The 25,866-nt window shown below is 38.9% G+C and overlaps 1 protein-coding gene across 2 annotated transcripts in view; it reads left to right on the top strand.

Moving 5' to 3' along the window:
* Window positions 1-17,412: 17,412 nt before the first annotated feature.
* The window catches only part of UBE2D3 (ubiquitin conjugating enzyme E2 D3), a 28,570-nt gene continuing 20,116 nt past the window's right edge, over window positions 17,413-25,866 (top strand). The window contains exons 1-2 of one of the 2 annotated variants that reach the window (XM_024736019.1): window positions 17,413-17,534; window positions 18,834-18,988. In XM_024736019.1, the coding sequence (XP_024591787.1) occupies window positions 18,965-18,988 (24 nt within the window). In that variant the 5' untranslated portion in view covers window positions 17,413-17,534; window positions 18,834-18,964. Of the gene's footprint in view, window positions 17,535-17,902; window positions 18,055-18,833; window positions 18,989-25,866 lie in introns of those variants that run through there. The other variant, XM_024736018.1, reaches the window with a different exon arrangement.

A 25,866-nucleotide genomic window follows, 5' to 3' on the forward strand; every position in this document is an offset into this window, starting at 1 on the left:
TGCGGGATATTACATATAAAATATTGTATAGATAATTTTTGATGCTCTGGATAGCATTACTTTCTTTTAGAGGATTTCTTTTACTTCAGTTAGGCAGCTAGGGCCATTAGTACCCTCAGATCACTATAATCCAGTTGGGACCTGAGATGATTCAGTCCCTGCCAGTTCCAATCTATTTTCAGTTCACTCTGACTCCTAGGGTACAGCGCATTAGAATCTCAACAGTAAGAATGAGGTGTTTATCTCTTTCTTGGTGAGCCCAACTCTAGTTTTTCTCCCTTTCCACCCACACCTAGGCCTGTGAACTTGCAAAAAGCTCTGTTCACCTTCTTAGCTGCTTTTGGAAGAGACAGATGCCTCCAGCAGAGATGCTACAAGCATCTCCAACCTGTCTGCATCTACTAGAACTTGGCCCTGAAATCCTCACCATTTTGGTAGCTTTCCAGTGCCTTTAAACAGATGTATTTTTTTGTTTTGGCTCAGCTTTTCTAGTTGTTCTCAGCAGAAGCATGATCAAAACCATCTAGTTCTTCGTTACCAGAAGTGGAACTGAAGAGGACTCTTTTTTTTTTTAAACTGAGGTATAGCTGATGTACAATATTATATCAGTTTCAGGTGTACAACATAGTGATTCACAATTTTTAAAGGTTATATTCAATTTATAGTTATTATAAAATATTGGCTATATTGCCTGTGCTGTACAATACATCCTTGTAGCTTATTTTATACATAGTCGTTTGTACCTCTTAATCCCCTGCTCCTATCTTGCCCCTCACCCTACTTCTCTCCCCTCTGGTAACCACTAGTTTGTTCTCCATACCTGTGAGTCTGTTTCTTTTTTGTTATATTCACTAGTTTAATTTTTTAGATTCCACATATGAGTGAAATCATACAGTATTTGTCTTTCTCTAACTTATTTCACTGAGAGTAGTACCCTCCAAGTCCAAACCATGTTGTTGCAAATGGCAAGATTTCATTCTTTTTGTGGCTGAGTAGTATTCCAGTGTATATATATGTAACACATCTCCTTTATCCATTCATCCACTGATGGACACTTAGGTTGCAAGGACTCTTTTTATTTAATGTCAAAAATTTTACCAGGTGCTCCCTACCCCCTCTGCATCAAAACACACAGGTAGTAGTTGTACATATATTTAGTCTGTAGATAAAAGAATGTTGACATTAGAATCACAGGACTTGTAATTACTGGTCCTGTCAACTTGGGCAAGTCATTTAACCTCTTATTCTGCTTCCTGTTCACATGCCAGTCACCTTGTAGGCTCTTCAACAGAATGATGAAATGTTAATAACTTCTGCTCAACTCAGAGTGGTTATGCAAATACAATGATGAAAATATTTTAAACTGTATGTTATAAAATATAAGGTCTAAATATGTATTTGGAGGCCCACAGTAGAGACTGGTAAGGGTGAAAGAAAAAATATTACTCTGATATTGAATCTTGGACACTAGAAAATACATTCATCTAAATAGGTCAGAAGAGGAGCTGATTTTGGAAATAAGGAAAAGGTTAGTAGGAAAATAATGATCCACTTAATTTGAAATGTTCATCAGGTGGTTCTCTGTTACACTTATTAGTTTCATATATTATTAGGTATTTTTCATATGAGATCATTTCATTCAATCTCCTTCATAAAAATTTAAGTTCTAGAGAGAGAAGGAAGTTATCTCCTTGGGAATTTATATTACCTCCTCATTTAAAAACAAAACAAAACAAAACGTTTGTACCTACTGATTAATTTGATAAAATTTTTGTCCAGTTTATTGGTAAAATTATTATACAGGACATTGACTGGTTTAAGGATTATTTGTCTGGTCCCTCCAATACCAAACTGTTACTCTTTATGTACATTACTCTAAAAAGTTGTCACTACCAGTACCTTAAGGTCGTAGTACCTTACCATAATCCAGGCAAACATTTTCTTTAACTTATATTTGAATTCCATGTGAGACATAAAAGAATGTCTTATTGAAAGTCATATGCATATGTTTGTTTTATTTTTTTATTTTTTTTTGTGGTACGCTGGCCTCTCACTGTTGTGGCCTCTCCCATTGCGGAGCACAGGCTCTGGACACGCAGGCTCAGCGGCCATGGCTCACGGGCCTAGCCGCTCCGCGGCATGTGGGATCTTCCCGGACCGGGGAACGAACCCGTGTCCCCTGCATCGGCAGGCGGATTCTCAACCACCGTGCCACCAGGGAAGCCCTGTTTTATATTTTAAATGTATATACCTTTCATTTAGATCCTGAAATTTAAGATGGTTTCTATTCCTTCCGAAATTCTTCATTTCTCCTTGTACTTTTTTTTTATTGGAGTATAGTTGATTTACAGTGTTGTTAGTTTCAGGTGTACAGCAAACTGAATCAGTTATACATTTACGTATATCCACTCTTTTCTAGATTCCTTCCCCATATAGGCCATTACAGAGTGCTGAGTAGAGTTCCCTGTGCTATACAGTAGGTCCTTATTAGTTACCTGTTTTATATATAGTAGTGTGTATATGTCAACCCCCATCTCCCAAGTTATCCCACCCCCCTTCTCCTAGTACTTTAAAAAAATTAATTGTAATAGACACTCAACCGTATCAGTCACTTTATCTTTTGGACTAGTAGTTTGTCCCCCCCAGTTTGATTATCTCTAGACTGCTGTACTGTGTTACCATATGGGTAACTTTAAATTCCCAATAACATCCAGCATCTTTTTTAAGTTTGTACTTCCTCTTGTATCATGGTTTGCTCCTCATTTTAGTCTAGTTTCCCCTATTCCTACATGAATAGAAATTTGGTTATATAGAGCTGTTTGCCTTTCCTACTTTTTTGCCCATTACAATTTTCTGTATTTAACATCCTTTCTAGTTCTACTCCAAAAAAGAACTTTATGTATTTTTTAATTTGGGATCACAAAAATAATGTATTAGCACCCTCCCTTATCCAGTACTTAGACTTTGGCATTCTCAACCTTAGGGAATTTGGAAGTAAGAAAAAAACTGAGCAGCAAGGAAAACAGGTATTGTAACCTTCATTCTGTAGCAGAAATATTGATCTGTTCTTGAGGAATTAAGTGTTTCACAAAGGTGAATTCTCTGTGTAACTGAAGCTTCAATTATTCATCGTGGACAGTAAGTTAGTGTAGTTCAAAGGGCTCTGTCTTTACTGGTATGCCGGTAAGTTTAACAACTCCCTCCAGGGGGGAAAAAAAGTTCTGATTGTAATGTTTGCAAATTTCTCTGGGGTCCCACTGTGACCCACTTCAAGCTAATACGGGACATCACTGAACACAGAGTTGGAAAGAGGCGTATACTGTCAAATTATAATACTTCCACCATGTGGACACAATAGACATACTCATAAAAACGTGGATAATAATAAAACAGCAAAATAACTAGGAAATGAGTTCAAGTATTTTTTATTAAGTCCTATATTACTGTAACTTTCAGTTTATACAATTAATTTCTAATAAAGGCTATGTTTAACAGTCAGCTTGCAAAATTCCTAAAAATTTTAAAATTGGCACTCATAAGGCAGCATAAGCCAGCTCTAGCATACTATGGCCTACACTCTTAGTTGAAGTAACAAGGAATAAGCAATATGAGTTGAGGTGGTTCTGCTAGCTAATGATAAAAAACAAATACTCAGATTCATATAGTCAACCCTTAAATTCCACCATCTCACAAAGTAAAGTCCTTCATGCCTTTTTCATATTCCTCCATGTATATATTACCTTGTTATGACTTTACTTTTAAAATCATTTAAGGCTACTGTACATGTTTAACCTGTGTTGCCTGTAAATAAATAGTGACGAAGGGAACCCAACAAGGAATGGGCAAAAAAATATAGACAGCATAGCACAGGGAGATCAGCTCGGTGCTTTGCAATGACCTAGAGGGGTGGGATAGGGAGGATGGGAAGGTGGCTCAAGAGGGAGGGGATATGGGGACATGTGTGTGCATGTGGCTGATTCGCTTTGGTGTACAACAGCATCTAACACAGTATTGTGAAGCAATTATACTCCAATAAAGATCTATTAAAAAAAAAAGGAAAAGGCATAAAAATTAGAAATAAATAAAACTGTCATTATTCACCGATAAAAAATATAGACATTTCTTCAAAGAAGATACACGGATGGCAAAGCAGCACGTGAAAGGATGCTGAAAAGAAAAATGAAAAGAAAAAAAGGATGCTGAACATCATTAGTCACTAGGGAAATGCAAACTAAAAGGACAATGAGATACTACTACATTCCTATTAGAATGACTACGACTGAAGACTAATCATAAGAAGTCAGGAGGAACTGGAACTCTCATACACAGCTGGTAGGAATGTAAAAAGGTACGACCACCTGGGAAAAGTGTTTGGCAGTTTCTTAAAAAGTTAAACATATGCCTGCTATATGATCCAGCCATTCCACTTCTAGCTATTTACTCAAGAAATGAAAGCGTTATGTCCATACAGTCATACAACAATGTTCACAGCAGCTGTATTCATAATAGAAACTGCAAACAATCCCAATGTCCACTGAATGTGAATGGATGAAGAAATTGTGGCATATCCATAAACAAAATACTACTCAGCAATTTTTAAAAAATGAACTATTAAGAGACACAACATAGGTAAATCTCAAAACAATTACGCTGAGTGAAAAAAGCCAGACAAGAAAATAGGGCATACTGTATGATTCTTTTTAAATAAAATTCTAGAAAATATTAATCAATGGTGGCAGAAAACACATCAGTGGTTTCCTGTGGATGAGGGGAGAGAGGGATAGGAACAAGAGAAAGTTTACAAAGGAGCACAAGGACACTTGTGGTGATGGATACATTCATTATCTTGATTTTGGTGATAGTTTCATGGGTATATACGTATGTCAACTTATCAAATTGTATACTTCATGTGCAATTTATTGTATGTCAATTATATTTCAATAAAGCTATTTAAAAAACATAATCTACTGTGGTATGACCAGGAGAGATGAGTAAAAGGCAACTGCTTTGTTCTGGATAACTCAGTTCCATCTTTCAGGGTAAAACTGTATAGGTTCTTTGGGCAACCCTAAGCACACTGCTGTTGTCTTTAGCACATGCCTGCTGTTAGGCCAGATTCTCTTCATCTGAGTGCCTGTCTTTACATTTATCCCTAATAAATTTCATATTATTTGTTTTACATGTGACTATTATTCTTATAACAAGGCTTCAGTATTAATATTCATTAGACCTTTGGTTTTTCAGACTGTGTTTAATGAACACTAGGGGTACCCACAGAACCATCTGAGGTATCCTGAGTGGAAGTGGGGATTGGAGATGGAAGGAAAGTGGTAAAGAATCTGAGTGGGCAAGGCTTCAGCTTCCAACCCAGGCAACTTCTTAGTTTTACAGACTTAAGGACTCCTGGGGAAAAAACAAAGTATGAAAACTAAATTTTATCCACAAGCCAAGCTCAGAGCTTGACGCACAGTAGGTGCTCAATAAATATCTGCTAGATGAATCATAATTAAATGTAAAATGCCTCTCACTTCTTTCCGCACTCCCTCTCTTTCTCATTTGGCATAAAAACTTTTACTCTGTCATTTGAGTTTCTTGAGATGGGAACATTAAGTTTTGAGAAGAGCTGTTGATCTTACACTTTAAAAAAAGTACCAACATAAGGTACTAAAGTATACCATTTTTTAAAAGCACTGATTTTTATATATATATCCATACACACATAAATATATTCACACATTGATTAGCAATACAAGCCTGTAAGCATGTAGTAACAAATCCTATGGGCATTAAACACACACGTGAAAAGTTCTTAAGGCTAAGGGAAAACAATTATACAACCACATGGAAAATTGCCCCGACAAATTCATGATCTTCTACCTTAGGCCCTTAACAAGGACTTTCTTTCCTTTCTTTAGTTAGTTCTTCAGCTTCCCTCTTCAGTGATTCCACATTTACTTCCTTTTCTCATGCCCAACTCATTGTCATCCATAGCACTCCTTCCTATTTTACTAAGAAAGGTGAGAACATTGAGTATTAATGGTCAACCTCCTGCCTCCTCCCACCTAAAATTTATCTTCATTTTTACCCATTCTAATCTTTCCTCTAGTCCCTGGTAAGTTTACCCCTTGTACAAAATCAAATACTTTTTGACCTACAGTCACATCTTGTGAAGAAACTGGCTCCATTGATTAATATCTCTATTCTGTATCTCATCTCTCTCATGACTCCTGCTAGACTATAAACGTACTCAAATCTCTCCCATTCTAAAAAAAAGTATTCTCCGTTGAGTTCCTTTAAGCTAATACCCTACCTTCTAATTTCTTATAATAGCCAAGCTCTCTATTTTTTTCTCTTTCCATTCACTCCCGGACCTACTTAAACTGTCAAAACCACTTCACTCAGTGACAGATGACTCAATAACAAATCTTAGTTGACAAATTTCTAATCCCTAGTATATTTGAACCTTCTATATACCATTTGACACTTGATATTTTCAGTAGGTGGGCAAATATTTTTTGGATGCGTAAAGTCGGAATCAATGGAGGAGTCACAAGGTCAGACTCAACAAATTCAACTTTAGGTATATGACAAAGGATTTTTATAACCTCTACATCAGTGTTTCTCAAACTAGAATCTTTGAATTCTTTACCAGATATTTTTCCTCATGTTGATTTATTTCATTAATCTATAGTAATTAATATAGTCCAGATCACCTTGATTCCCACTTACAACTAAGCACTGCCATGTGATTCCAGAACCTGTGTTTTGTTTAGGTTTATGACCTTGTTGGCACCATGTAACAGTACTTTGTCTTAGGCAAATGAGAACAGAAATAGATAACAATTGCTTATTTCTGGCCATGTGAAAGCTAAATGACATCAGTGAAAGAATGAACAAAGGTCTCCTAAAGGTTCTGTAGAGAAGGCTGGTCATTATATATGGAACACAGCAGTTAGTATAGACGTGCCAAATTTAAAAGTACCTAAACTGCAGTAGTCAGCTCTGTATTTGTTTCAAGAGGCAATTTGTAAAAAATAAAATAAAAATCAAGTAGCACACATATTAATTTTATTAGTTTACATTTTTCCACATTTAATATAAACTTTAGTTTCATAGTTCTTTAAGAGTTAAGAGCTTAAGGAGTTTATACCAAGTTTATAAGTATATTTTGCTTTATTTTTTTGCAATTTTATTATAGTTTATTGTCATGTTGTGTGTGTGTGTCTGTGTGTATATATATGATTTTATTATAACATTCTGATAAATAACTGGAGGGGTAGCCTCAAAAAATTTTTTTTCTTAAGGTCAGCTCTACCCATTAAATACACTAAATATACCTCCTGTATTATGGGTCTTTAGTACAATTACTGCAACTATTTTAGGTCTTTCTCACAATCACAACTCATCCAGATTATTTCAGTAGCATCTCAAGTGGTCTCTTTACCTCTACATACACTTCTGTTACATCTTCCACATTGCTATCATAGTTATCTTTCCATGATTAAAATCTGATCATGACTTTATGCTAAAAATTCAATTTGCTCATCCCATACCTTTCAGAATAAAATCTGAGCTCATTAACATGGCTTGTTAATAAGGCCCTCAAGATATCCAGCCTTGTCTTTCAATGTTTTGTCTCTTTTCTCATTCATCCCCCCAACCCCCTACACACACGCACACACCACCACCACCACCACCACTACCACTACTACTACTATTACTACTACTACTACTACTACAGCCAAAGTACCTTCTAAAGTTCCAAAGTACCTTGGAAACTTACTTTCCAGTAAGTTTTGGAAACTTGTTATTTCTATAACTTACCTGGTCAAGTTCTCTGAAACTGTGCATGTTGTTCTGCCTAGGAGCATTTCTCCCTTTTCTTTTTCCTGGTATGCCCTTTTTTTCATTTGTTTAAATACAACTCCCTTTTGCAGATAACCGCCCCCACTGGTGAATTGGGCACATTAGTATTACTCTATGCATGCATTTATGTCGTTGAACACACTCTATGGTGACTGTCTGATACTTAATGGTCTCCCCAGTTAAAAAATTTTCCTCAAGGTGACATCTGACTTTCATCTATGTATCTTCAGCATCTAGCTCAGTGCCTAGCACATACTAAGCATTCAATATTTTTTTTTAAATGAACACTTAAAAAGATGGGAGTGATTATATCAACAGATCTCTACTACATTAACATCCTTCGGCCTAAACCTGAAGACACCGCTTAGCCTAGTCAGACCTAAATATCGTTGACTGACACACTGTATAACTTTCCTTACCTTACATCAAAAGCAGTCCCATAATGTAAATCCACGTTTTTTTAAACTGTAAATAAGGAAGTTTTTCGGAAGGCAAAATGAACTATTATATATATATGAACATGTTACAGTGACTAGATTTTAAGCCAGCAAGTACAAAAAAGGCAACTAAGTTATGTAAAGCTGAACCACCATAAGGGTGGTACCCTGAATTCTGTTCTCTAAAGTAGGAGACCTTGTAGTAGGTGAGTAAAGAGGAAGAGAAAAAGGATTCCTCTTCACTTCCAGTTCCCCCAAGGACAGTCCACCTTTGACATTTTCCTTCCCACTTATTTCTGCACACCTCTCCATCTAGTCTCCAATGTCCTTACCTTGCCTTTTGTCCCTGCTTACAGCCCTGTCTGAGCCAGGGGTACGCATTTAGCCCTACCCCTAAAATGCTCCAGGGTAATCTTCCCTTTCTCTCCATTAGTGCAGAATAGAAAGAAGGAAAACAAGACAAAGCTAAATTCACACAAATCTGCAAATATCTACTTATATCAACTCTTGGCCTTTTTGTCTAAATTACTGTTGGAGAATTGAATTTCAAGTATTGTGGCACCCAGGGTTCTATTTTGAATAGGTCTTTTTGTAAGATGCGGAATCGGTATCATACTGTTCTTACTGGGTATATATAATAAAGCCCATTCACTTAATCATTAACTTTGAGATTTAATATGTTTTGATGATGGGATATCGCTGAAACTGTCACACTTCTTCAACACCAAATGAGCCAAATTCTTAAAATTTTTTTGAGATGTAGTGGAATGTTTCTTAGTAAGTTTCATTCTTTCTTATGTGCCATGTGTTAAAATCAGTACTTCTTGCAATGAAAAAAATCAGCAGGTACTAGACAGTATTAAAAACTAAAAGCCTCACATAAGTTGCTCCATTAAGCCACTTAGATACTATATAGATCTGATTCTTTAGAACCACTGTGTACAACATTCCTATAATCACACCTAACTTAAAATTCTCTAATAGAAGAATTTTAAATTTATCATCACTATCTTACTAAAGAATTCTCACCTATATTTAAATAATCAAATTCAATATGGGTAAAATAATGATCATTTCTGGTCTAAATCACACCACACCTCTGTTTACTTTAGACTTTTTAGATTGTTACTGAAACAAGAAAGATTATAATTGTTGGTTATATTTATTATAATTATTTTATAATTATATATAATTATAATATATAAAATTATAATTATTTTAATTTGAATTCCTTACTTTTAGTTAAGTACTTTTAAAGTTAATTCGTATTTCGGGACCCACAAAATAGAGGCCAACCCAGTGGCTCAGCCCACACCACAAATCTAAATCTACATCAGCCTGCAATTACATGACACACCTGTCAAGGAAACCTAACATATACCAATCACAATCCTCCAATTCAGCTTAACTATTAACTAGCTCACCTGACCCTAGAAAACAGGACCTGCTGGCCTTACAAGGAAATCCCCGACCTCCTAGGCAGTCATGCCCTGTTTTGGCATTGAAGCTTCTAAGGCTCTAAAACTCAGGCTTGCCCAAAATCCCTGGGGAAGGGAAAGAGTGTTGCACTGCTTATGAGACACTGTACAACCTCAATCCACAGATTGTTTTCCCTTGAATAAAGGGCATCAAACTCATTACTAAATTGTTTTAGTTTTGTCATTTGACAGCACCTAACCCTCAAATTCCTTATCTAGATGATCTACCCCCAATTTTCAAACTACTTGATTTTTATTGGAAATTTTAAAGAAATTTTTCTATATTTAGAGTATGCCAAAATCAGATGTATTCTATTTCTGATCATAATCATGAACTTTAATTTTCAATAAAATATAATGCTTTTTTTTTGGCCCAGCCACGTGGCATGCGGGGTGCGGATCTTAGTTCCCCAACCGGGAATGGAACCCTCGTCCCCTGCTTTGGGAGCATGGAGTTTTAACCACTGGACTGCCAGAGAAGTCCCAATATAATGCTGTTTAAAATTAATTTTAATCACTATGTTTTACAAAGCAAATAACATTGATGAAAATATCTCCAAATTTAAGACTGACAGCAAATGCTTATTATTATGTTAAAACCAAATCTAAATTACATTGTTGTTTGTACTGAAGGAAAAACCTTGCTGGCTGTAAATTTTTTACATTTTAAAAGGATGAAAATAAAAAGGATGCCATCTTTTATCATCAGTAACCAGAAAAGTATGAGATATTGAAAATATTTAGTAGTAAGTTTCCAGACTGATCTCACATTTTAATTCTAATTCATTAGTTATTTTAAATCTAGGGCTTCCCTGGTGGCGCAGTGGTTGAGGGTCCACCTGCCAATGCAGGGGACAGGGTTTCGACCCCTGGTCCGGGAGGATCCCACGTGCCGCGGAGCGGCTGGGCCCGTGTGCCACAATTACGGAGCCCATGAGCCCCCGGGGTGGGGGGTAAGGGGGAGGAGGGAAGGAGGGGGAGAGGGAGGGGCCCGGGGCCGCCGCCATGAGAGGTCCGCGCACCGTGGCAGAGAGTGGCCCCCGCTCACCGCAACTGGAGGGAGCCCACGCGCAGCAACGAAGACCCAATGCAGCCAAAAATGAAATAAAATAAATTTATTTTAAAAAAATCTACATTGCGATAATTCACATACCATCAAATTCACTCTTTTAAAGTGTACAGTTAAGTGGATTTTAGAATATTCACAGAGTTGTGTAATCAACACCTTTATCCAACTTAAGAACATTTCATCACCTTCACCCCCAAAAGACCACATACTCATTAGCAGTCACTCCCCATTTTCCCTGCCCCTAGTCGCGGGTAACCCAGTAATCTACTAGTCATTTCATATGAATGGAATCATAAGTACGTGGCCTTTTGTGTCTGGCTTTTTTCACTTAGCAGAATATTTTCAAGCTTCAAGATACATGTTGCAGCAGTATCAGTGTTTTGTTCTTTCTTATTAACCAATACTATTCCATCATGTGGATATACCACATTTTATTTATCCATTTATTAGCTGATGGACATTTGGGTTGTTTCTACTTTTTGGCTATTATGAATAGTACTCTGAACATTCATGTATACAAGTTTTTACCTTGAAAATGCTCAAATTTATTTTTAGCTTTAACATTTGGGCGTGGTTCATTATGTGCCAAAAACCACCTCAAGGTCAAAATGATGTTCTCAGTATGAAATAAAGTAGTTTCCTAAACCACACTCACTTGTCTTGATCATTAAAATGAAATTCTGAAGTGGTAAGGTATAAAGACTAATTTGATTTTTTTTTTCTTGTTTTTTTTTGCAGTACACGGGCCTCTTACTGTTGTGGCCTCTCCCGTTGCGGAGCACAGGCTCCGGACGCACAGGCTCAGCGGCCATGGCTCACGGGCCTAGCTGCTCTGCGGCATGTGGGATCTTCCCGGACGGGGGCACGAAGCCGTGTCCCCTGCATCGGCAGGCGGACTCTCAATCACTGCGCCACCATGGAAGCCCAACTAATTTGATTTTTATGCAAATAATATGAAAAACGTTTGGTTGAGTTGGGTTCCATATTTCCTATTCCAAGTAGAATTTGTAAACATGCATTTTGTATATTCATAGTTTTATATTAAATCTGGACCATAGCATTTATAATGTAATTAAATTAATAAAATGGCATAAACTGTGTTAGAGCCAGTGTCCTTAGCAAGTTATAAAATTCTGTAACAACGTAAGTCATAATGGCCATCATTAAAATGTCTACAAATAGCAAATGCCCTCCTACACTGTTGGTGGGAATGTAAATTGATACAGCCACTGGAAAACAGTATGGAGGTTCCTTAAAAAGCTAAAAGTAGAGCTGCCATATGATCCAGCAATCCCACTACTGTGCATATACCCAGGGAAAACTATAATTTGAAAAGATACATACACCCCAGTGTTCACAGCAGCACTATTTACAATAGCCAATATATGGGAGCAACCTAAATGTCCATCGACAGATGAATGGATAAAGAAGATGTGGTATATACACACACAATGGAATACTACTCAGCCATTAAAAAGAATGAAATAATGCCATTTGAAGCAACATGGATGGACCCAGAGATTATCATACTAAGTGAAGTAAGAAAGAGAAAGACAAATACCATATGATATCACTTATATGTAGAATCTAAAATATGACACAAATGAAGTTATTTACAAAACAGAAACACAGACACAGAAAACAAACTTATGGTTACCAAAGGGGAAAGGTGGTGGGGGAGGGATAAATTAGGAGTTTGGGATTAGCAGACAGACTACTATATACGAAACAGATAAAGAACAAGTTCCTACGGTACAGCACAGGGAACTATATTCAATATCCTGAAATAAACCGTAATGAAAAGGAGTGTGTATATAGATGTATAACTGAATCACTTTGCTGTACACTAGAAACTAACACAACACTGTAACTCAACTATACTTCAATAAGAAAAAAAAATTCTGTGACAAAGTTACAAAGATCTAAAAATATAGCCGTAATATTAATAACATAAGTATATGTACTAGTCTATGCTAACGATGTTTATTCACAAGTAAGTTTTAATTAACCCCTGTACTCACATTACAATAATGTAGCTTCACTGATGCATTCATATAATATTAGGACTTCATAATTTGGATTAGTTATTCCATTGCCACTTTTATGCTAATTTTCTTCATTCTTTATATTCTCCAGTTTTATGCCACTTCATGCAAGAAAATCTGACCTACCATAATTAGAAAGACTTCAATACAATATTCATTAAGAAGGAAGGGACTGGTTTAGCTATTTCTTCAACGTTTTTGCACCTTTTTAACTTCTGAATGTAAATGTTTCTTTCAATATATAAAACCGTAGTCTTTTTCAGCATACTGCACACTGCTATATAAAAAAATGATTATTTTCCTTTCTTTTTTTCAGATGGGGACATTGCTATCATCGTAATTCAAATAGGTCAAATGCAACTGTAAAGTGAGTTCTCTATAATACCAGACATGTGAATAGTGTTTTAAAGTTTGAGCTGATCCTAAACTGCCTCTTAAAACATCAAAATACTTCTAGGCCATGGTCGTTTTAATTTTAACCTTAGCAAAACTGAGTAGAAATATAAGTATGCTAGTGTAAATACAAACAAATAGAAAGCATAGTCAACCAATAAATTCACTTCAGTGCCAAATAAAAATGAATTTGGGATTTCATAATCACTTGCCTCCATTAAGCATAGATAATCTAGAACTTCATATATTAGGATTTATTTACATGCAATAATTTCTTCCATACAAACCTGACAGTGGTCAATATAAAAAATACAGTAGCATCCTTATAAAACAAATGTTTAATTTCAGATATGAAAGTATGTTTGTAGGGCAGGAAAAGGCATGAGTGGATTTCTTCATCTTCTAAGCAAAATTCCATTACAACAAAAATTTCTGTAAAACAAACTATTTTCTAGCCCCAACTGGTAGCCCACTTTTTTTTTTTTGGTACGCAGGCCTCTCACTGTTGTGGCCTCTCCCGTTGCGGAGCACAGGCTCCGGACGCGCAGGCTCAGCGGCCATGGCTCATGGGCCTAGCTGCTCCGCCGCATGTGGGATCTTCCCGGACCGGGGCACGAACCCGTGTCCCCTGCATCGGCAGGCGGACTCTCAACCACTGCGCCACCAGGGAAGCCCTAGCCCACTTATTTTAAAGGTAGTGTTGAAAAAAAAAAAAAAAGGTAGTGTTGGACATAAGCAATACCACAGCAAAGGAAGAATTTAGAAAACTCCTTTTATAACACAACATTGTAAATCAACTATACTTCAATATAATTTTTTTAAATTCCTTTTAGACACTGGGTGAAAATATTTTGAGGCAGTGAATATGTATTTGTTACACTAGTGGGCAAATTAAAGTCGGCTAACAGTCGAAGGGTAAAAAAAATAAACACCTTAGTAGTTAAGAGTGAGAGCTTTTCAACTATATTTCAATTAAAAAAAAGAGTGAGAACTTTGAGGTCAGACTGCCTAGGTTTAAATCCTGGCTGTACTACTTAGTAATTGTATGACCTTGAATGTTTCACCTGTGTAATGGGAATTAAAGGGCCCAGCACACAGTACATCAAATAACAATTATTAACACTTGTTATTAAGAATTTTAAATACACAGTATTTTAATTTCGTTCATCTTTGGTTATTATTTTCATTTTGTAATTCTTCCAGCATGTCTTATTTGTAAAGGCATTTACAAATAAGTAACAGTGATACAGTAAAACCTAAGTTATCCAAAATGCCTGGGAAATGAATCATTCTGGATAGGTAAATTTTCTATAGGGTACCTTTTTTTCTTTTTAGATGTTGGGTTTAGTAGTTTATTATAGGGTACCTTTATAGGTATCCAGAAAAAAAAAATCAACAAATGGGATAAATTTATTTCCTACCCTATTACACACTTCCATGCCTTCTTAACAACAGTATACTAGTAAACTTTTTCTTAATAAATCACTATTATTATGAATATCAATTATATTTCCATGTTAAAATGTCACAATCCAAAGCTTACCAACAGTAATATGCCTACTTGATTCCACCTAAGGTTTTTTAACATTAAGTCCATGAATAGAATTCAGGGGGTGTGAAATTGAATGGGAAAAAAAAATTACATCTTTATTTTTACTAATCTCTAACTGAAAATTAGCATTTCCTTCAATTATGACTGAAAGCACCAAAGAGCTGCACCTATGTCTGTATCTCCAATAGGAATCACAGATCCTTTATTTCACATTACAACTGTTGCAAACTCTGGAAATTTTATATTCATCATTTCAAAAATTTGGTCTTTATTAGACCCAACACTAGATCTTACAGTGTTAATAAAGCCCATATATTCCTATATCAAAAGTTTGTTTTTCTTGAATATTTTGAGCTTGTTTCAAATTTTTTTCTTTTGTAATGCTATGAATTTTATTTTATACATTTAAAAGCATAATTCTGAGAAGAGTCCATGGCTTCACCAGACTGCTAATGTGGTTTGTGGCTCAAAAACAGTTAAGAACGCTGACCTCAAATTTGTCTCACTCTTCTGTGCTCTGTTAATTCAGAGCATTGATGTGGTCCATTATATTTTCATACCAAAGCTTGTTTAGATTAGGGTAGTACAAATTAGCTTCTCTAGGGCTTTTCTTCATGGACCTCCTGGATTTTGTGAGTTCCCTCTGAGTAGGTAGGAATGTTTCCTACCATTCTTATACTTGGCTTTTGAAAGAGCAAAACAAATAGAGGGAGAAATAAGTCAAATAAAATTAGCTTCGGATAGTATTGAAAGTAGAAATCTAAAACATCCTACCCTCCCACTTTCTAAATTAAGAGACAATAAATACTCCATTCAATAAATACTCTGATATTAACTGCATGGGTTCAAATTCTACTTCTGCTATTTATCAGCTTTGTGACCGTGGGACAGTAACTTAATCTCTCTGTGCATCAATTTCTTTGTGAAAAGAGGTTAATAAGCACTGTACCTGGTACATTATAAATGTTCCATAAATATTACTTATATTTATTATTCTTATAGATTTGTTTCACACTATGGCCAGCTAATGTTTGACTGACTAATAACTTACATTTATACAGTATTGTAGTCTACAGTGCCCTTTTACATGCATTATGACATCTGAAGCATATGATAACCCTGAGAAAGGACAGCTATTATTATACCTACTTTAGTGCTGAAGAAACTAGGTAACCACACCAATATCACACAAATGGGAAGCAATGGAACAAGAACTCAAACCTGCATTTCTTCTTTCACTCCAATTGTCTAATCCTGTGTTTCTACTGTATTAGACCGGTTAAAAGAGAGAACAAAAGGAAGCTTATTCAGGAAAAAAGGAGGGGGCAGAGGTGTCCAGCAGGCCATGAGGTGAGCACTTTGGTGCTATGGTACTCACAGGGTGGTCCTCTGAGTAAACTGTATCTTGTTAGAATTACAGAATCTCAGGCTCCACCCCTGGCCTACTAAATCAAAATCAGCATTTCGAACAAATCCTAGGTGATTCCAAGATACTAGTTTGAGAAGAACTGTTCCACTAATTGCTCCAGTGATGCTGTTATGGTCACTTGAATAATACAAATTTACCACAGACTTAATAAGTTTTTATTAAGTAATAATTTATAGTAGGAGGAAATAGCTTCCTGCTTTCCCTTTTTAAAAGTCAGGTATATTTAAAAAACAAATCTATATTTCCATTTAATTCTTAAAGATCTGTACTATCTTAAGTGGGGTCATTAAGGAACGTTAGAAAACCATAAGCAGGTCAGTTCTTACTTTCCAATGCCCTATAAAATTAATCTTACTACCCTGTGCCCTAAGTATGATATACCAGAAAGCAAAATCACCTCTCCATCCTTTTCACCGGCAGAATAAAACCCTGTATTTCTCTCCCTGGATATTTCAGTAAGTACTGAGTTTTTCGGACCCCAAACTCTTTATTTCTTGAATGAGTTTTGCAACTTTCTGGCTCTAGGGATTGAAACACATCAACAGAAGAAAAAGGTATTAAGCCTACTCCCATACCTAAACCTTGGCGATGGTGATCGTTGATTACAGAGGCAAGTAAACAGCCCGTCCCAAGCTCCCTACCCTCCCTCCTAATCAATTCACAGTTGAGCTTGATTTCTAGGCTGCTCTAATTCTGGGGTCTGGTCAATGGACACTCTCTTCTCAGGGCTGACCCTCTAGGCCCTAGGGTCAGAATAGCACTAGGATTCCGCACGTGGGAGCGCTGATCAGCTGCCTGCCCGGTTCTATTTGAAATAACTGTTCCCATTTTGAGGGGCGACTCCTCCCATAGGTTAACCAGCGCAGGCCGGCAGGCGAGCCAATATCGCTCACCTGCTGCACCGGAAACTTCAAAAGCCCGAGTCAACGTAGACTAAAGGTATCCGGTAATTAACCCATAGTACCTCCCACAGCACATTACTGACTGAGCGCCTGACAGAGGGATGTGTCGGCTCGCGCTCTTACCAGTGCGGGAAACTCTATTTCCTCTCCCTCCCACCAATATAAGCATTCAGGGGCGGTGCTTCCCGGCCACGGCCCGCCCCAGGTCGATCCGGTGCCCCATTGCATCTCGCGAGAATTTGTGGATTTGGGGGCGGGCCCCTATCAGGAAGAGGGCACAAAACTGCCCTTAAGTCATTGCAGCGCTACAGCTCCTGTTAGCCAGCCACGAGATTCTCGCGAGATTCGCCTCCTCAATACCAAGTGAGGAAATTGGGGGACGCTGTCGGGAGGGGTATGGGGCTCGACCGCGCAGCTGCCGCTTCCATTACCTTCCTCCCATGGTCTCCTTCCGGTTCTCGATGCTTCTCTGAGTCTAAGGGTTTCCGCCGCTCGTCTACCCTTCCCCCCAGCCCATGACCTGCCTCCGGCCCCCGCCCTCCCAGTCCAACCTCCGATCTGTTTAGTAAGAAGGTGCTGTTCCGAAAAGAAGGAGAAGGGGGTTGGCACAGATACGCTCGGCCCAGGACCTGGGGAGCAAGCCGTCCTCTTTCGCCCTTAGATTCGCGCCGCGCTCGCGACGGCGGCGTTGGCGGACTGATACGCGGCGGTGAAGAGGCAGGAGGAGGGGGGAGGGGCGGAGCGTGGCAGCTGGCAGTAGTTCCGTCAGAGCGGACATCTTGTGGCTGTGTCGTGCGCGTGAGCCCCGTAGGGCCGGGGAGGCACCAGCTGCCGCGCGGGGAGGAGGCCGAGGCCGCAGCTTGAGGGAGGCCCCGGCCCCTCTGTACGCGTGGGTGTGGACGGCTAGGGGAAGGGAAGGGAGGCCGGCCCAGTGGCCGGCCGGGTAAGGAGGGAAATACAGGCCCTCGGTGGCTTGAGTGACCAGCCTGTTGGGTGGGGTAGGGTGGGAAGGCTGGGGACGCCGGGGCCTCTCCCGTTTAAGGGGGAGGGGGAATGGGCGCGTCCTCGCACCTAAGCCGGAGCCTCAGGGGCAGCTCGGGCGCGTGGTGGCGGTGGCTGGGCGGGCGGGAGCGCGCGGGAGCGCGCTGGAAGGCGGAGTGTATGGTGGCGTCAGGGGCGACACAGCATAGCTCTAGCTGAGGGGACAGCGGTACACATCCAGCCTCTGATTTATTTCCTTCCCCTCCCCGGCCGCACTTTTGAGCAGCGGCCGAAAGAAGCCGGGCGTCAGTCCGGAGTCTCCTGTTCTCCCCTCCCCCCTTGCCTTTCTTTGCCCTAGTGACGCCGGCGTAGCGCCGACTAGGCCCCGGCTCCTCCTCTGCTGGGCCCCGGACCCTGCCCCGCACCCACCCCTTTCTCCTACGCCTCTTCCTTTCCCACCCGGGTCTCTTCCTTTCGAGAGGCCGGGAAGTCACAGTTGGAGCCACCCCTCCGCTCTTCCCGGCACCCTCGCCCCCTCTTCGGGCCGAAGCTCGGCATAGAGGCTGTCGGTGGCTCTGCCGCCCCACCCACCCCGGATCGCGACCGTTTTTGAGGGACTTGGACTCGTCAGGGTCTCTGCGGGGCCTGTGCGAGTGCTGATCTGCTCCGTTTTTGCAAAAGGCGCCTGTGTCTGGCAGAGCCGGTGTGAGACCAAGAGACAATCCTTCCCAGCCGCCGGGATAATCAAGAGTTTTGGCCGGAACTTTGAACACACACCGAGATAGTGAGGAGCCAGACGAAAAGCACAGACTATGGCGCTGAAACGGATTAATAAGGTAACCCATGGGGCGGAGGGAATGGGGGCGTGAGAGGAAAGGAAGGCCCAGCCGGGAGGGAGAGCCTTGGCATTGGGGGGGGGGGTATAATTTCGGAAAGACTCTTCCTTGGGTCACTTCGTCCATTGGGGGATGGGGAACGCGGCTGTACTTTAAGAAGAAGCGAGGGGGAAAACTCAGAGCACTTGCGGCAAGTGAGGTGTTGTTATCTTGAGCGTGTTTCAATGGAATCGGTGCAAATTAGCGATGAGGGAGAGTGGTGATTGCAGGCGCCTCGATTCTTCGAGAAGAAGAGTTTAGTCCCTCTTCGGAAATGCCGGGAGACGCCCCCGTAAATGTCACGGCGCTTCCTATTCTCGGGGCTTGGAAACTTATTTTAGTTGTAAGATCAAGGCTCCGGGCCTTCTGGAAGAATAGACGGGGGAATCTCAGAGGAGAGAAGACCTAAGAAATGCGGCGGGTCCCGAACATGATTAAGGGGTCGGGGTAGAAGTCTCACCAGCTGAAGAGTAGTGAATGGGCCTGGCCAGAAACTGCTCGACTCTGGGCAGCTTGCACAGGAGTAAGTGGGGCTGGGAGGAGGTGGGCTGACACAGTGCTGCCGCTTTCTGTGTTTTGTAGTTGCGGCTTTTCACCCGAAACTGTTCATCAGAGGCGCGCCGGGAACTGATGGAAAGCCCTTCTGGAAGCTCCGTTTTGCTTTGGCGGGGGAGGGGGGGAGAGTGTGGTGGCAGCGAGAGGAGGGTAGGTGTACCTATGTCTGCCTCAGTCCGTTTCATAGCAGCCTCCGGGGAAATTGTTAAGCTATTTAAGACGAGGTTTGATGGTACACTGTGGATCCATGTTGGAAAAAATAGGGTTTTTCGAGGCTCGGTGGGTGAGCGGAACCTCCACCTCCGGTGGTTTAGTCTCATTTTCTTGCTCTAACTTCTATCCCGCATTTTAAGATGGCGGCTGCTTTAAGTGGTTCAGGCTCTTTCCGGCATCTCCTTTCGTAATAATATGAAATAATATTCTTTGTTAAATGTTAACTTTTACATCAGGTTGTACACTGCCCTAAGATCTCCTGCTCAAGACTTAGACTCTCAGACTGTATTTCCCTTTTTTGTAACTTGTGTGTGATGTGTTTGGTTCTTGCACAATCAAGGAGGGTGGAGTATTTACAGCTAACTTGAAAAAAATGCCATGGAATAAATTCAGCCTTACTAAAACTAGGAAATAGAGGAGGTTGTGGATTACAAACTTTGGTTTTGATAGGTTGCTTTTTAAACAGTTTACATGGACGGAATGGCAAGGACTTGGCTTTACTAAAAATAGACCTGATGCTGCTTAATTTTACATTTATTTAACGTGTGACTTTGGAACGTATTTGGCAAAACTGGTATCTTATGAATGATGAAAGTTTAGATTCAAAGTATTGATGTTGAAATGGTAAATTTTGATTTAGGCCATCACTGCATTGTCTCTGGGGGCTTGTGTGAAATACAAACTTCAGTCTTTGTATTTTTGAGACCATGGAAAAAGGAGTTTAGGAGTTAAGACTTAAAGTACAAAGGATTATTAAACATCTCTTTCTGTGACCACTTTGAAGGCCAGCAACACACTGGAGAAGCATAGTTATTTATATTTTGCAATATAGTTGAACACAGTATTCAGTACAAATCAAAACCTTTTATCTATAGGAATTAATTCGGGCCACTAAGATGTGGAATAATTTCAAATCCATAGATTTTTATGCACGTGGAACAGAACACTTTAAAGGAAGGTCTCATTGATTTTTTTTCTTTTACAGGTGATACCCAGCTGCTGTGACACCACTTTAATGATTTAAAAGCTCTAGAGAGGCAGTATAATGGTTAGGAGTGTGAACTTCGGAGCAGAAATGCTCCAGTTAGAATTCTAGGGCTGGGCAGATTTACCTGTGTGCCTCTATAAAATGAATATTTGTTGTGTATGAGCTATAAATAATTGAGTGTTTCGTGTGTACCAGGCACTATTCTAGACACTAGGGTTGCAGCAGTGAGCAAAACAAATTTTAGAGTCCAAGATTTTTCTTAAGGATTAAATAAGTTAATGTGTGGCTTTAAACAGGCCCCTAGCACAAGGCACTCGATTTATTACTGCAACTTTAATTTTCAAGAGCTTTTATTAAAGAACTCTTCGACTCTAGTACTCTTCATCAATACCAGATTGTCTCCTTTTGTAAATACTTTGAAGATCTGTGTAATACAGAAACTTGACATAACACTTTCCAAACTGGAAAAAAACAGTGTTGATGTGGGACGTTTTTGATTCAACCTGTAGAAAAGTTTTGTTGTGCATGTGGTTTGGTCTTCAGCTGTCACTGTCAGAATCATATGGTCAAACTTTTTAAAAAAAAAAGTCCCAGATTCAAACAGTTTTAGCAAGTGGACAACTCTGATGGGAGATGCTCTTTATTTTAAGCACCTCTCTTTTATTTTTAATTTATTCTTGTCTGTATCCCCCCAGATTCTGAATGTTAAGATATATCTATTCCTCACTGATCATTTTATTGGAATGCTTATTGTTGGAATATTTTTAATCAATAGCAGTTCATTTGATTAAGCTTTTAAATTTGTTTTCTTTCTAAAGCTTATGTTGTAGTTTTTTTGAATATTTATTAGACCGAGCAGCCTTATCAAACAGCCCTATTCTTTTTTTTTTCCCCCCTTGTATTCTTTATTGGGACAAGCTGTGGTCTTATAAGGCTGTCAACAAGAATAAAATATGTGAACTCCCTAGTTGGTTGGTGGTGTTTGGGAGCCAGAGGCAGTTTTACTATTCTCATCAAACAGAATGACCACAGTGCATGTATTTTGGGGCAGTTTAAAGAGAACTTTACATAAAATGTAATGTGAACCAAGCCTGAAAGAATAGCTCATGCTTTGAGTGTTTGCAGTGTGTCAGAACTGTTTGAAGCACTTGAATTAACTCTTATGACACCCCAAGGAAGTAGGTATAATTAATATCTCCATTCTAAAATTAGAAACCTAAGGCACAGAGAGGTTTAAAAAAAAAAAGGGTCCTCATATCATGGCAGAGTTGGGATTAGGACCTAGGCAATTTGGGCTCTGCAGTGTGTGCTCTTAACCGCTACATTGTCATGTCATCTTTTTAGGGTTTTGGTATTTTAAAAGTTTTCTTTTGTATGCATCATTCTCCTAACAGCTAGACTTAGCATCTGCTCTGTATTGAACACTGTTTCTAAGCCCTTTATGAGTATCTACTTATTTAATTCTCACAACAACCATATGAGATGGATGCTCTTACCATTCCATTTTATACGTGAGGAAACAGGTATAGAGTGAGTTACTTGTCTATGGTCAGATGGCTGGTAAGAGACTGAGATTCAAATCCGATAGTCTACCTCAAGAACTCGAGCTCTTAAACTCCATGCTCTCTGCTATTTTGAACAATTTCAATTCCTAAATTTAATCTTGCTTCCTGAAATAAGCTCTCTCCTCCCACTTCACATTTAAATAATTGGGATTGAACTTTATTCTTAGGTTATAGCTTATTTGTGAGTTTAGATTTTAGCTGACATAAGTTTTGAAAGTAGTGAATTTCTTTTCGGTTAGTATCTTCAAGGACTAAGGGAACTACTAGGTGCTGACTAATCACTAGGGGCATCATAAACTTCTTTCCAGTAAGCCTATAGGCTGTATGCATCATGTCTCAAGGCTTGTCTTTAGCCAGCTAACTTAGTTTGTAGGGCGTTTGTTGACTGAGAAATGCTGATCATGTAATGACCTCAGTTTTTTATTTGAATAAGGGTGATGTTGACACTATGCTTTGGTTTCATCATGATCACCGTCAATGTTAATTCTAGTAGTTATCATACAAGTGGAAAGTTGAATACTCTTTCTAACACTGGGGAAAAACTATCACTGGATATCTCTATCATATTGCATGTTACCTCGTGCGTTCAGGTGTCCTTTGTTATCTAAGATAACAGTCAATTCTTGAGGATTTTCCAAAGCATATCACTATAATCCGTTTATTAAAGAAGACACCAAATTCCTAGTATTGAGATTAAAATGTTTCAGATTGAATTCTCAAATCCTAGATTAGCTTTTGCATTCTACTAGATTTTGGTGTATGTGGGTTTTGACATGGGTTACATTTATATATCAGAATGTTCAACAGCTTTTTAAAGAATATAGGTACATGAGGTCTTGCCAGACTTACTGAACCATTTCTCTGGGAACAGGCATAATTTTGAAATGTCCCCTAGGTGATTCTGAAGCCTCCCTCTGGTTAAGAACCTCAGACATAAGGGATAATCATTTAATCAATACTTATTGAGGTCTTACTGTTCGGCACAGTAGTCTAGTCTCAGGGGACAAAATACAGGGAAGCCTGTTACTACCCATGAGGATGTCTTCTTTGAGTGAAGGAAACGAGCGTGTAAACACATAAATTGGTATTTGTCACTCTGTACAGCTTTTCAAAATTATAAATCAAGTAAGGGAAGCATTTATTTAAAATAAGGGGAATCGTTATTCCAATGTCAGATTCACCCATTATTAAAGATAGGTTTATTTAAATGCCTTTCCTGTACGATATTTTATATATATAGTTATATATATTTCACTGTTTAGTGTGTTTTTCATAACTAATTCCCTTTCCAAGACAAATTAGTGTTAACAAAATTAAATGATTTTTATTTCACTGGAAATTTTGTGCTCTTGAGCTAGTTTTGCTACCATAACAATGATCTTATTTCAAAATTGTATAGTGTAATGAAAAATGGGTATGTTTAGTGAGTATATCATTTGTCAGTCTATGTTGTTAGATGAGATTTAGTCTCAAAATGGTACCCTCGGTCCTGTTACGTGGGGAGGGGAAAAGTTCAAATGAGTATTTTATACTTTGCCCAAACATCGGATTTTTATCTCCAACTATACTTTGAACATAATGTTGTATCATTCAGAGACTTCCAGCCAGCTTTTCTTAGCTAAATTTGTTGTATTTAACCTTTTGGGTCTTAGTTGTGATTCACTACTTCTTGGTTACTTGTTCATTTTCAGGATGGAATACCTCATATTAATCCTAGCCTTGTTACAGTTTCCTGGCTAATGTATAATTGAATGTTTTCAGCCACTGGACTGCTGTTAGTTTTTGTTTTTCATATCTATAAAATGCCTTATTTGCTTTCATGGATCAAAGCTTAGGAACTAAATTTGGCTCTGTGTCTTTGCCCATTTAGAGATACTGCTTACAAAAGAACAGCTTTGAGTAATCTGAAGTGACTTATTTTTAATGGTGATCTAAAGAAAGAAAATTACAGTATTATTCATTCAGGCTATTCTTTGTACCTTGTCTGAATGAACAGGCATACTTGTCTCATAATTACAGCTAAACAGGAAGTTAATTTCTTGTTAGTGATGTAATGAGACATGGTATGCAGCACTTAACATCTTAATCTTTAATGTAAAAGAAACTTTCAGAATTTCTTAGAAGAAATCACAAATTCCAAACTAAAATGATTTTTAAGGGGACTATTCCTTCCCATTCTTACGTCCACATATGAAATTGTTCAGATCCCAAAATCTTTTTGCCAAGCTTCCTTCTTTTGAAATGACTTCCGGTAACCATGCATTTCTGAGATACTTGTTTCCTTCCTTGCTGTTTGTATCCACCTGCGGTATGTAAAATAAATTTCACAACATTGAAGTTTAAAGACTTTTTGTTTACTTGATCTTTATAAGAACTAGAGCAATTATTGTCTGCCTCATTGGGTAATTACTATTGCATTTTGACCTCTATCATTGGTCAAGATATATACCTTTATATTGCTAGGTCGTAAAGGTTCTTTGAGGGTGATTCTTATTTCAGAATTTCTTAAAGGCACTTAACTCTCCTTCCTACCTCATGCCCTCATCTCATCCAGCTCCCAAGGTAGTATTTTATGTTGCTCAGTATAGGTTTAAGAGGCAAGGGCTGTCCTTTTTGGGGTGGGGGTGGGGGCGCTGTATTGGGTCTTAGTTGCTGTGCGCGGGCTTTCTCTAGTTGCAGGGAGCGGGGGCTACTCTTCGTTGCAGTGCGTGGACTTCTTGCGGTGGCTTCTCTTGTTGTCGAGCACGGGCTCTAGGGCACGTAGGCTTCAGTAGTTGTGGCACGTGGACTCAGTTGCTCTGCGGCATGTGGGATATTGCCGGACCAGGGATCAAACCCATGTCCCCTGCATTGCAGGCAGATTCTTAACCAGTGTGCCACCAGGGAAGTCCCAAGGGCTGTCTTCATAGTGTTGATTCCCATGCTTATACAAATCTTGAAGTCAAGTAAAAGTTTTGAAAGAAATGGACCGTTGAATAAAATACAAGAAATTAACTTGCAGTAATGGGATGGACTTCAAGTTTTCCCAAAAGTGATGATAGGAAATGTATCTGTACTGCTATTATTATGACTGTGTGATGATGCAAGATGGATGGCAGAGATTGGGATAACATGATCGTGGAACATTGTGGTAATTATTGTACTTAATATCGTAATTAACTACTGTACTTGACCTTACCACAGTAGTCATCTGGGTTAAATTTTGGCCAGCCCTTGGGAGAGTGATGGAACTGGACAAACTAGAAAAGGTTATACCGGGAGTTACACTTCAGTAGCAGAATTGATTAAACAAATTTTGTTTTCATAAATGCTGACTTTGGTTATGTTGATCTAATGTATAAGTAATGGTTGTCATTGAAAGAATGTTTAGCAGAATGTGTAAATAATAGTTACCGGAGGTCTTAAATCTTACTAGAGGCTCATCTACTCTTATGGCTGCTTTATAGTTATTCATAAATAGTTCTTGTATTTCCAGTTTATAAGCCTTTTGGAGGCAGTGGCCATTTCTTATACTTCCC

The sequence above is a fragment of the Neophocaena asiaeorientalis genome, unplaced genomic scaffold (assembly GCF_003031525.2).
Source record: "Neophocaena asiaeorientalis asiaeorientalis breed wild unplaced genomic scaffold, Neophocaena_asiaeorientalis_V1.1 scaffold7, whole genome shotgun sequence".
NCBI classification, from domain to species: Eukaryota; Metazoa; Chordata; class Mammalia; order Artiodactyla; family Phocoenidae; genus Neophocaena; species Neophocaena asiaeorientalis.